The sequence below is a fragment of the Diaphorina citri genome, unplaced genomic scaffold (genome assembly GCF_000475195.1).
Source record: "Diaphorina citri unplaced genomic scaffold, Diaci psyllid genome assembly version 1.1 scaffold2002, whole genome shotgun sequence".
In the NCBI taxonomy this organism is placed as follows: Eukaryota; Metazoa; Arthropoda; class Insecta; order Hemiptera; family Psyllidae; genus Diaphorina; species Diaphorina citri.
In genome coordinates this window covers 6197-24250 of record NW_007379428.1, presented here as the reverse complement: position 1 = coordinate 24250, position 18054 = coordinate 6197, and the positions used below count along the sequence as shown (strand labels likewise).

Below are 18054 nucleotides of genomic sequence, written 5' to 3'. Positions count from 1 at the left end.
CAGCCAAATCTCTCACAAGTTTAACGAAAGTTGATTGCAGCAAAGTGGTTTTGAGAGACTGCTTAACTTGGAACATACCTTACATACCCTCAGGATGGTCGAAGTTAACCAGTACCTTCCGTCTAAAAAGAATGAGACATTATCAGCAAAAAATGTTATCTAATAAATCTAATTAAATTAAAAACTGATCGTTCCAACTACCGATAACTTTTTTATTTTAATATATTTATGGTAAAGTAAATAAGAGTTATTGATATTTGGATCTACCTGTTAAAAAATATTATGATTATGGCTGTGTTTTAGCAACCGGTCATATGCTGAGAGTTACTTTTATTTTTTAATTGTTTCTCATTTTGAACTAACTTAGTGTTACCGGTAAAGTTATGGATGACTAAGACGAAACTCTCTAACCAGGTAGATAGGAAGGAGATAAGTGTTACCTACGTTGGGTCAATCCACAGAGCAGTGAGCACACTAAATCGAAAATTTCGTCACAATTAGACAGTATTTAGCAGAAACGAACCTTCCATAAGCCTTTTCCACTTATGGATGGTTCTTTTCTACTTAATACTGTGTTTTAGCAACCGGTCATATGCTGAGAGTTACTTTTATTTTTTAATTGTTTCTCATTTTGAACTAACTTAGTGTTACCGGTAAACTTATGGATGACTAAGACGAAACTCTCTAACCAGGTAGATAGGAAGGAGATAAGTGTTACCTATGGTGGGTCAATCCACAGAGCAGTGAGCACACTAAATCGAAAATTTCGTCACAATTAGACAGTATTTAGCAGAAACGAACCTTCTCTAAGGCATTTCCACTTACGGATGGTTCTTTTCTACTTAATAGAGAACTAACTTAGTGTTACCGGTAAACTTATGGATGACTAAGACGAAACTCTCTAACCAGGTAGATAGGAAGGAGATAAGTGTTACCTACGTTGGGTCAATCTACAGAGCAGTGAGCACACTAAATCGAAAATTTCGTCACAATTAGACAGTATTTAGCAGAAACGAACCTTCCATAAGGCATTTCCACTTACGGATGGTTCTTTTCTACTTAATAGGTACCTTACACAGTCATTATAGTAATGTCATTATTTCCAAGCAATGATGATGAAAAATCAGAAAATCCGGAATTCCATCATTAGTAATGACATTACTAATCATGTAAGGTACCTATAAGGCTGTCCAATTTTTCTTGAGATTATGTCTTTATAGCAATAAAGACAAGTTATGTCTTTATAGCAAAGGCCAAGCAAGCGTTCTCCTGGCTATCAGGCGAACTTAACGGCTGGCTTTCTCCTATCCTGTCCTCCTTATGTCTTCGATTTCAGAACGGTAAGACCTCCCTTGTAGATTCAATTCAATTCAATTCATGTATTTCAACTCTAAACAAATTGTTTACATGTTACAAGTACAAAATAGAAAATCTAAAATTAAAATTAAAATTAAACAAGTTGTTACAGTTCTCTCTATCAAACCTCTTGAAAAAATCTGGTGTGAACATCACACGACTTTCTATTACATTTGCGGAATACGTATTTGAAAAATAAATTAGTAATGTCATTATTTCCAAGTAATGATGATGAAAAATCAGAAAATCCGGAATTCCATCATTAGTAATGACATTACTAATGATCATGCAAGGTACCTATAAGGCTGTCCAATTTTTCTTGAGATTAACTTGTCTTTATAGCAAAGGCCTAGCAAGCGTTCTCCTGGCTATCAGGCGAACTTAACGGCTGGCTTTCTCCTATCCTGTCCTCCTTATGTCTTCGATTTCGTCCAAGTAATGATGATGAAAAATCAGAAAATCCGGAATTCCATCATTAGTAATGACATTACTAATGATCATGTAAGGTACCTATAAGGCTGTACAATTTTTCTTGAGATTAACTTGTCTTTATAGCAAAGGCCAAGCAAGCGTTCTCCTGGCTATCAGGCGAACTTAACATAAGGCTTTCTCCTATCCTGTCCTCCTTATGTGTTCGATTTCGGAACAGTAAGACCTCCCTTGTTACAGATCTCTCTATCAAACCTCTTGAAAAAATCTTTAGTGAAGATTGCCAGAACAGTTTTACAACAAATTTTAGCTATATTGTACCCTGCTCTTAAGTTCGTGCTAAGCATAGTCTCAAGGCATTTGATTGGTCAATTTTGACTTGAGACTGATCTAAGAACGATCATTCTTGATTCTTGTTCATAAATACGAGTGTAAGACCTCCCTTGTTACAGTTCTCTCTATCAAACCTCTTGAAAAATCTTTAGTGAAGATTGCCAGAACAGTTTTACAACAAATTTTAGCCATATTTTACCCTACAATTTGTGCAAGAAAGATCCACATAGACTAGAATGACGTCATGATGCATTAATAGATCAGGTGACATGTGATTTGGTATCTTATGTATATCGTATTGTTTAAAACAATGGGTTTCATTATCGTTTGATGACTAACCACGAGGCAAAGAATATTGGTAGATAGATACTTTACCTTCTAATGTGTATCCCTACCTACCTCTATTGGTGGATTTCACCAATTTTTAATCGTCCAAAACGTCCAAAAAGGAGCTTTTGAAAATCCAAAAAGTAGTTTTCTATCCAAAAAGGAGGAGTTTTTAAAAACTCCCGTTTGTATCATTAAAAACTCCTTTTTTGATTATTAAAAATTCTCCCATTAGAAGTCCACCATTGTGAAATCCACCATAAATCTCTAAATTCTGGTCACTTCCATTTATGTCCACAGCTCACTTAAAAAAAAAAAAAAAAAACCTATTAACAGGCTGTTAAATTAACAGCTAACAGGCTGTTAAATTAACAGCTCTGTTAAGCCTATACAAATCAAATTGAACTTAACAGGCCTTCTAGGGGCTAAAAAAATATTGGTGAAATCCACCCTAGCGCTTTTAGTTCAAAGTCCCTATGACTAGCACACCTTTAGGGTATTTTAGATTTTTGTACTATTTGAATAGTAAATGACAGTGAATTTGTTCAATATTTTATATTTCAAATGAGTCTCAACTTTTTCAGATGAGTTTCAACTTATTTTATTTCTTTCATTTTCTGTCGTGGGGGAAAATCCAGTACTTTGTTTCAAACAACATTGAAAATATGAAATCTAATATTACTTACAAACATATTGAATCGTTTGGTGAAATAAGAAACAAGGTACCTACGAACTTTCAAACAACATTGAAAATATGAAATCTAATATTACTTACAAACATATTGAATCGTTTGGTGAAATAAGAAACAAGGTACCTACGAAGCAATTAGTGAAAAATCCATCCTAGAATTGTGAAATTTTTTCCTCAATTTGGTTGAAAAAGTACTGGATGACCAGTTGTTGCAATGTGTACATAGTTGTTAATTTTAGACACCTTCTATTGAACTCATTACTGATATGTTGTTTGTAATATTATTTCCTGGTGTATATTTACAATATTCTTTTCCTCTATATAATTTCTCATTAATCTAATCAAATAAAATATGGATTTTTTGTATTTATAAAGCTTAGTTTTTACTTTCCATTTCAATATTTTTTATTTTAGTCATTTTGTTGGCTTCAGGCTACAACCATTTCCCCCTGTACCGTTTTGAATGAACGAAATAAGCTTTGAGTTTTAACCTGGATGATTTTGTCTTTAGTGTGACCGAAAGGGAACCGGTTCAGTTTCCGAAAGGGTACCAGTTCAGTTTCCGAAAGGGAACCGGTTCAGTTTCCGAAAGGGTACCGGTTCAGTTTCCGAAAGGGAACCGGTTCAGTTTCCGAAAGGGAACCGGTTCAGTTTCCGAAAGGGTACCGGTTCAGTTTCCGAAAGGGAACCGGTTCAGTTTCCGAAAGGGTACTGGTTCAGTTTCCGAAAGGGAACCGGTTCAGTTTCCGAAAGGGTACCGGTTCAGTTTCCAAAAGGGTACCGGTTCAGTTTCCAAAAGGGAACCGGTGCCGTTTCCGAAAGTTTCCTCAAAGGAAAGTGCATTGCTTAAAAATAACTCAATATTAACTTAAATGGAGGTTGTAAATAAAAAACAGGAACGTTTCAAAATCAATACACGATAAAATTAGGTATATTTATTTATACATGGTCATTTTATATTTCACTAGTATAAAAATTTAACATTGAGGCAATAAAAATAGTAAAAATTTAAATTATAAAATACACCTGCACAAATAGGGCCTGTTAAATAAACCCCCACAAAAACACAAATGTGAAAAAAAAGGCCAAGTTCCTATCCAAAAATGTCGGCCTATAAAAGTGGTGAGATCAGAAAATAAAGGCCAAGCCTGCAGTCCCAGTTTTTCGTGCCTTATGAATCTTAATTCCTTCAACCTTCTCTCAGTTTCAACTTGGCTATGTTTTCTCTTCGGATTTCACGTTTAATTATTCATTTATTTGAGTAGGGAAAACATAGCCAAGTTGAAACTGAGAGAAGGTTGAAGGAATTAAGATTCATAAGGCACGAAAAACTGGGAATGCAGACTTGGCCTTTATTTTCTGATCTCACCACTTTTATAGGCCGACATTTTGGGATAGGAACTTGGTCTTTTCTTCACATTTGTGTATTTGTAGGGGATTACTATTACACGGCAATCACACGTAGAGTATGAAATACAGGCTAAAATATCTCTTTTTGGCCAAAAATGGGAATAAAAATCTGGTATGAACATCACACGACTTTCCATTACATTTGCGGAATACGTGTTAAAAAAAAAAAAAAAAAAAAAAAAAAAAAAAAAACCCCCCCCACAACAACCCACATAAAAAAAAAAAAAAAAAAAAAAAAAAAAAAAAAAAAACGCCAGAATGCACCCCGAAATAAGGTGTCACCCGTTGCTCAACTTCAATGATATTCCTCCAAGGTTTTCCTCTAAGGAAAACCTGTGACAGGGTGGCGGTCTTGGGATTAAGATAGCAAGCAGAGCGTTGCTTAACTTCAGTGATGATCGCCAGTTTCCAGGGAAATCTACACCAGTAGATCACACCATACTCGGCCTTCGTCTAAATACCAACCACGAGCAGCGTTACTTAACTTCAGTGATCATCGCCAGATTTCCCGGAAATCCACTCAGTAGGTTACACCATACTCCCCGTGTTCTATCATCGGGTAAGCACATTGGCTTGACTTTGTTTCTCCAGCTCTTCGAAATGCTTCCTCGCATTTTTGATGTTGATCAAGGTAACTGCGGACGCTGAAATAAAAAAAATAAATAAATAAATAATAATAATATTGAAAGTTTTTTATGAACTGTAGGATTGTAACAATATGTATACATACTCGTATATGTAGGTATTAAAAAAAAATAATATATATATAAAAAAATAGTCAACCTAGTTAGTTTGAAAGCCCTCGGCCTCGGGTTCGACTACCGCAGGGGCGGACTTTATCCAAAACTGATGAGTTTTGTTCACGGAACGGCTGGCTTTCTCTTATTCCGTCCTCTCTTCGATTTCCGGACGATAAGACCTTACCAATGGAGGAGTTGCAATTGGGAAAATATTAATAAAAGGTCGATTCCTACGTAAAAAGCTGTGAAAAATACAAATCTGAGGTCAAAACTACGAAAAAGTGACTTTAAAAGGTAGATAATTCAATTTTTAATTGCCGTTGTAATGGAAAAAGTTCAAAGAGTTGTGACGTCAGATTTCACTTCAAAATGCGCAGAAACGCTTGCGCACAAACAAACGAAGCGGGAGTCATGAATTTTATTATGACGTCATCGCCTACGGGAGTCCGTGACGTCAAACTTCACGATTTACCGGTATTTTTTTAATCGATTTATCTCGGTATCTAGAAGTCGTAGAAGAAAAAATTCCGTTGGTCCTCACTTATCCTGCTCTATGACCTTGAAATATCACCCAAGTAAGCGCAACTGATCTATTACAGTTCCCTCGATCAAACCTCTTCAGAAATTGATGAATTTTACATTCCTTATTTCTAATGCCCGACACACGCTCATACCGTCTGACAGACCGCGCAGACAGTCTGAGCGTGTGTGGCAGAAAAATCTCGAGACCTGGGTCTGTCTGTGAAGCTTTTCCCGCCAAACACGTTTCGACCTGGCCTTAGAGGTGGCAACGAGAGTATACCTGGTGGTGTAGTGGTCAAGGCGCTCGCCTGGTAAACAGGAGGGCGTGGGTTCAATCCCAGCCGAGGTATGGAATTTTAGTAGTGGTCAAGGCGCTCGCCTGGTAAACAGGAGGGCGTGGGTTCAATCCCAGCCGAGGTATGGAATTTTATCCTCACTATAATTTGAGAATTTGACCACAATAATAGTAGTAGGTAGTAGCCTACTGCTGGAGTAAAGGGACTTTACAGTCCTATGCGAGCAGTATTCAATGGCTGCAAAATGTTGGAATTAAATCTTCACAGCATCCTCTCAAACATTTTTTTTTTTTAATTATTATTATTATTATTAATTTTTTTTTTTTAATTTCAATGGATAACCATGTTATTGTCCTTAACCCTTGTCTTTATCCCACTCAAATGAGACTAAAAAGTACCCTAGCAGTCCTAAACAGGGATTGGTAACTATGCAGAAGCCACAACAGACGACAGTGGAAAAGAAAGCTTCTTTTAGTATTTAACCTAACCCTATAATAACACTAATCACTGCTCTAATTGTGAAAACTCCTTTTTGTATTCAACCTAACCCTATAATAACACTGGTCACTGCTCATTTGTGCCAGTTCCTTTGGTAGCAATCTTCCACTGACGTGACTTCTGCACAAGTACCTGTTCCCATCAGGATAAAATCCGCCCCGGGCGGGAATCGAACCCGCGGCCTAGCGCTTACAAGGCAGACGCACTACCAACTAAGCTAGTATAAGTTGTTACTTACGTATGTTGGGATCAGATATGACTACCATGACGAAAGTGTTGGAGGTGAACTCATCTATGAACGCTGCAAACTGAGAGTTGCGTACTTCCATTGAATGAAACGCGGCAGCCACTTTGCTAGAAATTGAGAAATAACACAATCAATCAGAATGGGAACCTAACCCTATAATAACACTGGTCACTGCTCATTTGTGCCAGTTCCTTTGGTAGCAATCTTCCACTGACGTGACTTCTGCACAAGTAGGTACCTGTCTGTAGCTGGCTACTATCACTCAGACCATCTGACAGGGCCAGAGTGTGAGTGGCCAGCATTAAGTATGTATTTTTTTAATTTTATGGGTTCAATAGGTGTATTTCATGGATTCAAAATGTAGGTTGGTGTCTACCTAGCAGTTATCTCCAATCACCTTGAATTTTTTCATACCTTCTTTTTCATGATGATCTGATGTGTTGAGTGTGTAGGTATCTAATCAGTAACTTGCACTCTTTTTATAGATGAATATTGGTCTTTTGGCTTGTTTGAAGCAGGTTGGGAATAATCGAATAATTTCAGCACTTTTTATACATTTTTTTTCTCTTATTTTTTTTTTTTTACAGAAATTCAAAAATTTGCGCCACAGATAAAAATCTACTGATGAGTGAGAAGTTAGCGCCTTTTCAGTCTCGAACATTTTTGTACCGATGTGAAGCGAGCGACTTTTTACTTTTTAAAATAAAGGGATATTTTTTTTATTTAATAGACAACCTCGATTTTCAAAAAGTCACCTATTTCTGTCGATTATTTGATAGAATGCTTCAAAAAATTACGAAATCAAAAATAATTTTGTTCCTAGGATGTCTTGTTCCAGAGATTTCGTTGAAAAAAGATCGCCATTTCTTATCACATTTCTAAACGCTCTGTGATTGGTCACAGGATTTGTGACGTCATTGCTCTTGTTTAGATTTTTGTAGCCCATTGAATTACCATTGAAGGCCATTGGTTTTGATCATTTTTTCGTCAATTTTAACAATTTTTCTTATTTTTCAGTCTGTTTGAATATTTTATCCATTTTCAAATTCTTTTTCTGTATTTTTCTTTATAAAGAAGTTTTATTTATAAAACTATTGGACTGTTGTTTGGTGCCCGTGGAGCCATTCCTGTATTCACTTGGAAGACCTTGACAAACAACAAAACCCTGTCAGAAATAAGCCTCCAAATGTCCAAATTTTGAAAGAATCAATACGAATCCTTAATATTCATTTCTTCAACTAACTCATTATCAAGATGTCATCACCATTCTAATAGATAAACCTTCCAGATGGTAAAACATTTGCAGCTGTTTGTGCTGATCATTTTGATGTAAGTAGTCTGATTAGAATAGAATTTCAGACACACAAATGAAAAAATCACTAACACAAGAGCCGCGTATGACTTTATTCCTGCTCTGTGTTGTTGCTGACATGAAATGAATCCTCACCGAGCTCATAAATAACACCAGACTGGTGGAAAAGGTCTTCCTCATTAGTCGAGAAAAGATATCCCCGTCGGCAGAAACCGAACTCATCTCTCTATCGTCTCTATAGCAGCTCCGGTGATGTGATGAAATAGAAACGATCAAGTCTGGACATCTATTAGGCCGGACGTTCACGAGTCGTAGTCGTTTCGAAATGGATTTATTATTATTTTAGTGGTCGGGTGGAACTGTGGACATCCATGTATAGTTTTAAGGCGTTTGCTCACGAATCGTAGTTCTTTCTTAGTAGGTTTAACATTTGGGTTCTACTGGTTGTATTATACATAGTTCTACTGTTTACATTATACATTTGGGTTCTACTGGTTGTATTATCAGTGGTTTTACTACCAGAGTTGCAGCAACGATATCATCTTGAATACACCAGTTCCACAACTGGGATGGCTAAAGTTTAGCAATATTGAAGTTTAGCGTTTAGTTTGTATCGGGATGGGTGCCTACCTGGACGATCGCATGCTGCTGGCTTTCCCCGGCCTCATTCGGGCTGGCTGAGGTTGACGTCTTGAAGGGTACATTGTCGCATTTGTCGCCGAATAGATGGTAAAACCACCGTCACTAACACCCATATTTATGAACAAAATGCTGGCTCTTAAGTTCGTGCTAAGCATAGTCTCAAGGCATTTGATTGGTCAATTTTGACTTGAGACTGATCTAAGAACGATCATTCTTGATTCTTGTTCATAAATACGAGTGTAAGACCTCCCTTGTTACAGTTCTCTCTATCAAACCTCTTGAAAAATCTTTAGTGAAGATTGCCAGAACAGTTTTACAACAAATTTTAGCCATATTTTACCCTACAATTTGTGCAAGAAAGATCCACATAGACTAGAATGACGTCATGATGCATTAATAGATCAGGTGACATGTGATTTGGTATCTTATCTATATCGTATTGTTTAAAACAATGGGTTTCATTATCGTTTGATGACTAACCACGAGGCAAAGAATATTAGTAGATAGATACTTTACCTTCTAATCTGTATCTCTACCTACCTCTATTGGTGGATTTCACCAATGACTTAATGGGAGAATTTTCAATCGTCCAAAATGTCCAAAAAGGAGCTTTTGAAAATCCAAAAATGAGTTTTTAATGATTCCAAAAGGAGTTTTCTATCCAAAAAGGAGGAGTTTTTAAAAACTCCCGTTTGTATCATTTAAAACTCCTTTTTTGATTATTAAAAATTCTCCCATTAGAAGTCCACTATTGTGAAATCCACCATAAATCTCTAAATTCTGGTCACTTCCATTTATGTCCAAAAAAGCGCGTTCTTTTTTGGCCGGGGTAACATTCAGAGTTTAAAAGCAATGATTGGGGTAATTATTCAGAAGCCTCTACAATGAAAAATAAAGCTTTTTGTGTTTAACCTAACCCTGTAATAACACTGGCCACTGCTCATTTGTGAAAGCTCCTTTTTGTGTTTAACCTAACCCTATAATAACACTGGTCACTGCTCATTTGTGACGGCTCCTTTTTGTCGTGGCTTCTGAACGAGTAGGTACCAATATTTCTTTCAAAACATTGTCTTACCTTACGCTGCGTTGTTAGTAATCAGTAAAGTTCTTGAAAATTTAACTCAGCAAATATTCTTTTTCCAATAGGCCAGGTTCTTCTTTGAATCCCACACTTGTTTCAATCAACTAGATGTAACAAACAGTTCTGACAAATCAATAGGTCACACGAACCGATTGGGCAGGTTTTTCCCACCTTCATAGATCGGGTTCCTCTAAAGATAAACTTTCGAAATTCTGGGCACATAGTTAGGTAAGGTATATAAACATACCTTGAAAATTTGAGCTCTTAATAGTAAGTAGTTCCGGAGATAGTAGTTCCTTCAGGTTTTTATTTATTTACTTAGATATAAATAAAAACCTGAAGGAACTACTATTAGTTCCTTCAGGTTTTTTTTATTTATTTATTGGAGTAGAAAACATAGCCAAGTTGAAATTGAGAGTAGGTTGAAGAAATTAAGATTCAGCATTTTCAGGAGGCACGAAAAACTGGGAATGCCAATAGGTCTTGAAAGCACTACTCAAAAAATCTCAAATCAACTGCAGTTTTCACGATACAATCTGCTTTTCCAATTTCAAATTCTCACAATTTTGCTGTTGATAGGTAATTAATTGGAGATCTCTTATCTTCTCAGCCAACTTTATAAACTTGGTAGTAAACAACAAAATGTACCAAACTTTAGAAAGGAACTTGCAGCTTGGGACTTGCAAAAACTTTATAAACGAACATAAGGCCAAGAAAACTTGCAGTCAAAAAATAGCCCGGTTAACTTTGTTTTTGATGCGAAAATTTGACATAAAAAAACAGTTTGTTATCTGTGAATTGTTTGTTATCGTTTGTGGAACCGTTTTCGTGTTTATCTTGGAGTTGTCTTCAGTTTGTACGGGGGCGCGAGAATATTTCCAGGAAAATATCGTGGCTGGAAATGGGAAAATCAGCTTGTATGACGTGACCTGGGGAAACCCCTAGTTTGATAGTTAGTTGGCAGGCTTGGTAGTACCAGAGTTCATCATAAACGGACAAACCACAAACCATTCCATAAATATGACGTAACGATGAAACATCGGTAAAAAAATCCCTACGAAGTTACGAACCTCCCAAAGAATTATTGCTTTGTAAACAAAATTATATCAACAAAGGTTATTATTATTTTCATTGATATTGTGTATATTAACTCTTCTTTTAAACTGTTCATATAATATTTGTTCTAAGCTGACAGTCTGACTAAAGCACTATTTGCACTTATTCCCTCGTAATAACGCCAACTTTCGTTTCGTTTTTTGTCCTCAGGCCAGCCGTGCACAGATCCTGAAGAAAGCCGCCGACTATATTCAATTCATGAGACGGAAAAACGCTTCGCATCAGCAGGACATTGATGATTTGAAGAGACAAAATGCAATACTAGAGGCTCAAAGTAAGTTCGTAGATTCGTATTAGCTTAACGAGGGGAGGGGGGTTATCAGTGGAAACTAGTGGTGGAGATTTATAATTTTATAGTCGATTATGTTTGGGATTGGAAGGAGAATGGGAATGTAGGTGGGCCAGTTTCGTAGAGAGAAAATAAATTGGAAGAATTGGTGATCTTCATTAGGAAGAAGAAAATCAGCTACTTCTGTAGCTGGGAAGACAGCGAGCCTGTCCTGAAAGTGTTGGGTCGCGGATTCGATTTCCGCACGGGGCGAACTTAATCTATCCTGTACCTACAGCTAAGGTCTGTTCTGGGAACGACTTTCTTCTGACTGGTCTCGTTCTTTTTCAACTCCACGACCGACCTAACCCTTACAAGGCAGAAACGCTATCCTCCCAGCTAACTTTTCTTTTTCTTCGCCTTCTCCCGTGTACAGACGGGGTCGGCATTTTTCCTCAGCCTCTCAATCAGCCCTAACTAGGGTGATTGTTTTGGGCTGACATTTGGTTTTGGCTACAAATTTTACGAGTGGATGCCCTTCGCACTCAACCTTTAGCAAGGGAAATTCAGGCTGATCTACTCCATGTTTAACGTCTCCCAGCTAGACTAGGCTGGCTGAAAACGAAGCCTTGGAACTTTACGCCACTGGTTAATTCACACACACATAGCATACTGAACACTGAATATGGTAATTTTTAACTTTAAACATCCTTTACCATGCCTAGTTGACTGTGGCGATTGGCCAATAATAAGAAGTTGTACAAGTCTCGTGAGTAAGTTAATTAACTACCTCCCATGTACCCGATTGTACCCATGAGCTATGAGATAATATAGCACGTCTACCTGACGTAGATTCTATCTGATAGGTTAGACTGCAGGGGTTCTCAACCTTTTAGTAAACACGTACCACTTGAAATTTTCAGAGATTTTGACGTACCACCTAATATTTATATATAATAATCGCGATTGGCCAATAATAAGAAGTTGTACAAGTCTCGTGAGTAAGTTAATTAACTACCCATTTACCCATGAGCTATGAGATAATATAGCACGACTACCTGTGGTAGATTCTATCTGATAGGTTAGAGGTAGGTTCAGTACTTCATTTAGAAGTACACAGAGAAGTTTTTTACTACTATTATTATTATTATTTATGGATCTTGGATATGTTACCCTATGCGGAAAGAAGTAACATTCTTGTCACTATTTCCGATTCGATCTTTCCGTCATCTCTCACTTTTATGTTGCTCTGCAGACTATAGTGTGTCCAGATCAATGTGACAGCAAAAAAATAGGCATTGTTGCCAAACATGTCACATGTGCAATAGTAGAGAATCTTTAAAAGGGGAAGGTATATTGCACAGTGCTTCCTCCGACAGTGAAACAAAGTCAGGTAAGGCGATATTCCACCTTGCCTATTCTGGAACCCAACCTCTGAACTTAGAGCTACCTCTGCATTTTTAAAGAGGGAGTTTATCAAAAATAGACCTTTACCTCAATTGCAACAATGTAAGGATTTCCTGCAATCTGATTGGTTCCTTCATTTTGGGCAAAGAGAGAGTTTATCAAAAATAGACCTTTACCTGAATTGCAACAATGTAAGGATTTCCTGCAATCTGATTGGTTCCTCCACATTGATCTGGATGAACTATAGAAGAAGAGGTTTTTGATACTCTGGCAGGATAAAGGGGCTCTTTGATACTCATTTATTCTTCTTGTCTACTGGGTAAACTTGAAGCGTCCTTGTATAGTCGATCGAAACCCTCCCGATTTGTACGAATATATGTTTATGTTTGTTGTAATTTCGCCCCTCTTCCTTCAGTTCACTACCTGAATCTTAGATTTGTTTTAATAATCCCACACCCCTCTTCTCTCTCTCCCCTCAGTTCGCACCCTAGAGAAGGCCAAAGTGACGGGTAACTTCGCGGCGGAGAGCAGCAGTGAGATGGGTCTGGAGGATGGGGCCGTTGTAATCTCGCCCCTCTTCCTTCAGTTCACTACCTGAATCTTAGATTTGTTTTAATAATCCCACACCCCTCTTCTCTCTCTCCCCTCAGTTCGCATAGTTAGTTTGAAAGCCCTCGGCCACTGGTTCGACTACCGCAGGGGCGGACTTTATCCAAAACTGATGAGTTTTGTTCACAGAACGGCTGGCTTTCTCTTATACCGCCCTCTCTTCGATTTCCGGACTATAAGACCTTACCAATTACAGTTCCCTCGATCAAACCTCTTCAGAAATTGATCAATTTTACATTCCTTGTCGACGAGAGTACAAGTTGTTGTTTTTTTTTTTTTTTTTTTTTTTTCAGGGGTCTGATAGAGGGATGGGGCCTACTCACATCACCCGGGTGAATCCGAGACTGACACTTCGGACTCCGAGTCCGGCCGAATGATGGGCAGTGGCGGTCGCAAGACGAAGAAGATGAGGGTGAATGGCCTCGAGTACAAATGAGACGGGGAGGAAGATCTTGACGTGGACAAGTAACCCCCCCGAGTGACCCCGTCGACACTGGTCTTACGCTTTGGTTAAATAATGGATTTTTTGATAATGGCTGTTTTCAGTAAGCATTTTTTACTGTCCTGCACTAGTCCTGCAATAACATCGTGGAAAAATATTGGGATGCACGTGGAGAATTACCTAATAATGGCCAAGTTCCCGACATTTGAAAACAACAACTTTCCTTATCCTGTAGGAAAGAAAAGAATGTATTTCCCCCGGTGGTGTAGTGGTCAAGGCGTTCGCCTGATAATCTGAAGGGCGTGAGTTCGATCCCAGTCTTTTTTCCGCTGGAAAAATATTGGAATGCCCGTGGAGAATTACCTAATAATGGCCAAGTTCCCGACATTTGAAAACAACAACTTTCCTTATCCTGTAGGAAGGAAAAGAATGTATTTCCCCCGGTGGTGTAGTGGTCAAGGCGTTCGCCTGATAATCTGAAGGGCGTGAGTTCGATCCCAGTCTTTTTTCAACAGTATACTTGAAAGTTGAAAATGAGAGATCTTTTCCCAGGAAAGACAGGGAATTTTGTCCTCATTATTTGACTACTATGATATTATTACCTACCTGAACATTATAAGCATGCAAATGCTCGTCACAAATGTCGTTCCCACTTTTCAATTGGATAAACTTTATGACTTGACTTGGACTCTAACCGCGAACCTGCAGATCAAAAGTCCACCGCGTTAACCACTACACCACTGAGGTTCGAGCAGTACCTACCTATTAATTGTTGGAGAATTTTTTTTCATTTTCTTTTTTTTCGAATTTCGTAAATTCCGAAATCCGATGTCGAAAATAATCATACTTCATAGATTTGTGATATTCGTATAAGTTTATCCCACATACACCTATGTACTTACCTACAGCTGAGTTTGAACTGTTTGATAATGTTGGATATTTTCTCGAAGCGATGGATGTCTCGATGTTCTTTTCTCTGACAATGTGATATGACCAGGAACGTGGCTCTCTCAAACAGAAGCACTTCATCCCCATCCATGAGTGTGGCGAATAGATGTAGAGACTGCTCTAATTCCTTCACGTTGGGGATTAGTTGATAGACGATGGACGACCATGCCTACGGAGAGAGGATGTGGGTAGTTAAAAAAAAGGCATTTTAATTGTGTTAAGCATAAATGCTTGTCAAAAATGTCGTTCCCTGCTTAATGCAGTACGCTAAATTTTATGACGACTTGAACTCGAACCACCAATCTTCAGATCCAAAGTCCACCGCGCTAACCACTACACCACTGAAGTTGGTTCACATGGGTAGTTAAAGGGTGCGAAATGGGCGATAAATAATCTCATTTGAAAAAGAAGAATTTGAAAGAAGACGAAGAAAAATAAGAAGAGGAGGAGGAAGAAGAAGAAAAAAAAAAAAAGTTACTGAACGGTCATAATCACATTTTTTTTTTTTTTTATTTTTTTTTTTTTTTTTTTTTTTTGTCTGGTCTAACTGACCACTTGTCTTGTCACATATCTTCAATCCGCTGGCGCTGCCTCAGAATCAGTAAATTCAATATAGCTCCGAACACATTCAAGATCTCTACAGGAGTACATTTCTGAAAACCACTAAATAGTAAAATAGTGCAAAGACCTACAGTCTACAGTCTACACAAAACAATTTTTGGCAAACAAAACTTTCTTCTCACCTTCTTGATTAGTCTGAGAGAAAGTATTATTGTTTCACCTTTGATATTAACATAAATGAATCCAAGCCGAGACCGTATGTGAAGAAAAAATTATCGAAGAAAAAACTTGATATGTTTTACCTGTGTTGCAGAAATCCGGTGTGAGGTCTTCCAGAACCACTTGCAAATCACCAAACACAGAACTTGAAGATGGTAAAACTATTTAAATCTGTTGCATTTTATTCCATCAGATTTAATTGGCATTACAAAAACTTGAGATTTAAAAATCAGAGGCTACCTCTTTGGATTATATTACATTTAGGTACCTAATTAACTAAATAGGTAATCAAATTTAAAAGAATGACTTGGATTGACAGATAGATTGATTACGAAAGATATTTGAATAAAAACTGAATATTTCACGAAGGAACCGCGAGGTATGGTGTGTATGAAGTATTTAATTAAGATAGATTTAAAATTTGTAAAATTAGGGAAAAAATATCTCACATAATAGGTACTTATTGACAAAATATTTTACAAAATTACTAGAAAATTTACTGGTAATAATCACGAAATAATTTTAATATTCTTCGAAAACACTCAAACTCAAAGCCATCACTTAGAATCTTCTCCCGCTGGCCTTTTTACTTTTTTTTTCTAAAAATAAATTAATTAAAAAATATTCACAAAATTTAGAACCGGTACGGCAGGCATTCACACCGACGAAAATTCGCAAAACTAAAAATTCCTGGAATTTACTGCGAAACAAAGAACGCGCGCGAACCGCTAACCTCGATGACTCACCAAAGACTGAACCACTGAAAGCTGAAAGTACTGATATACTGATAAGTGATAACAAAACTGAAACTACTGAAAGCAGAAAGTTGAAAGTATCTGAAACTCGAAACGCGCGTCCCCACGAAACTCCCTCTCAAACCACAAGAGTGAGCAAAGTTAGCATCAAGGGAAAGACAAAAGTTGGGGGAGAAGAGAGAAAGAGTTGCGCTATAAACAATACTTCTATTCCAACTTTTTTCTCCGGTAAAGTTTCCGAATTAGAGCTTTTGTTTGGGACGCGGTATTTATTAGAGTAGTAAATCAATCAATTTATATGCATTACTTTCCATTCCCGGTTCACGGCGTGAGCGCTCAATTTTACCATGTTACGAGAAGAAATAATGGAAGACAGATTATCCAAGTACCTAGACAAAACTGAGCTTCTAGTGATAAAATCACTTAGGACTAAAACAAGGAGTTTTAGTCCGACCTAAGAGATGTCCAGATGCAAGAAAGATATTGCAAGATGTACCTGTGCCAAGAATTTAAAGATTACCAACACATTTCCAGGGATGCAATGGAAGATTCTTGTTGAAGGCCTGAAAATCGAGCCTTTGAAAAGACCTTGACCCAACATTTGAACAATGAGATGAAGACGAATTTATACTTGAAAAAAGAAAACATTCCCAAAATGGTAAAAGCCAAAAAAAAAGTTAGAGTGAAATTTTAATGACAAAAAAAGCAATTTGAAAGTCGAAAATAGACAGCGTCGTTGGAGGAATTCACAAAAAGAAAACAAAGTTTAGGGAGGAAAAAACGATGGAATTTGCTTTAATTTTATTTTTTACGTTTTCCTCTTGCGTCTCTCTCTAGGAAATACAATCTTTAGGAGAACAAATAAAGAAGATTAATAGTCCAGGAATCTAGTGTTTGTTTTTAAAGTGTCAACAAAAAAATAATGGAGAGTGTGGACTACTCTGGGGGCAGTGGGGGGGAATAAAACTGTTAAATAAAGACATTAGTATCCTGGAAAACTCTACCAGTAGATTCCAGGATATCCAATTCTGGAATCCTGGGGAATCTGATTTAGAGGGGATTCCGCCATACCAGATTTAGGGCTAGTCGGTCAGCCTGTATTCATACACAAAAAGCCCAGTCTGCCAGCCTACTTAGCTTAGTTGGTAGTGCGTCTGCCTTGTAAGCGCTAGGCCGCGGGTTCGATTCCCGCCCGGGGCGGATTTTATCCTGATGGGATAATGTTCGTTCTCGGAACGGCTGGCTTTCTCCTATCCTGTCTTCCTTCTCTCCTCGATTTCGGGACGATAAGACCATAGCAGTTAAAGTTCCCTCTGTCAAACCTCTTAAAAAAAAAAAAAAAAAAAAAAAAAAAAAAAAAAAAAAAAAAAAACAAAAAAATCAAGTCAACATAAAAATCAATCCGCTGGCGCGCTGCCTCAGAATCAGTAAATTCAATATAGCTCCGAACACATTCAAGATCTCTACAGGAGTACATTTCTGGAAAACCACCTAAATAGTGTAAATAGTGCAAAGACCTACAGTCTATAGGTCTACACAATCTATTTGGTCTACACAAAACAATTTTTGGTCAACACAAAATTTTCTTCTCACCTTCTTACGAATAGTCTGAGAGAAAGTATTATTGTGTTTCACCTTGATATTAACATAAATGGCAATCCACACCGAGACCGTATGTGAAGAAAAAATTATCGAAGAAAACACTTGATATGTTTTACCTGTGTGTGCAGAAATTCCGGGTGAGGTGCTTGCCAGAACACTTGCAACATCACCAAACACAGAACTCGAACGCCATGGCTATAGACGCAGAACTTTTGTAAATCTGTTGTCATGTTTCATGTGTCC

At 37.5% G+C, this 18054-nt stretch overlaps 2 protein-coding genes and 1 long non-coding RNA gene across 4 annotated transcripts in view; 2 read left to right on the top strand and 1 right to left on the bottom strand.

The window, feature by feature from the left end:
* LOC103517897 (protein max) overlaps positions 1 to 18054 on the top strand; it is a 30679-nt gene that overhangs the window by 6581 nt on the left and 6044 nt on the right. The window contains exons 4-5 of one of the 2 annotated variants that reach the window (XM_008482944.3): positions 13155 to 13224; positions 13591 to 13902. The exons of the other annotated variant lie outside the window; for it this stretch is intronic. Coding sequence (XP_008481166.1) covers positions 13155 to 13224; positions 13591 to 13720 — 200 coding nt within the window. The 3' untranslated portion in view covers positions 13721 to 13902. Of the gene's footprint in view, positions 1 to 13154; positions 13225 to 13590; positions 13903 to 18054 lie in introns of those variants that run through there. 2 annotated transcript variants of the gene reach the window in all.
* LOC103517898 (ras-related GTP-binding protein A) lies at positions 4832 to 14843 on the bottom strand (the record flags this gene model as incomplete). The annotated part of the gene is given in 3 exon segments (XM_008482945.3): positions 4832 to 5190; positions 6841 to 6956; positions 14629 to 14843. Coding segments are annotated over 3 exon segments (423 nt in total), but the record flags the coding sequence as incomplete, so codon positions are not given.
* Positions 9881 to 10597, top strand: LOC113471006. Its single transcript, XR_003393869.1, has 2 exons — positions 9881 to 10022; positions 10365 to 10597. It is a non-coding gene; the product is annotated as an uncharacterized LOC113471006 (long non-coding RNA).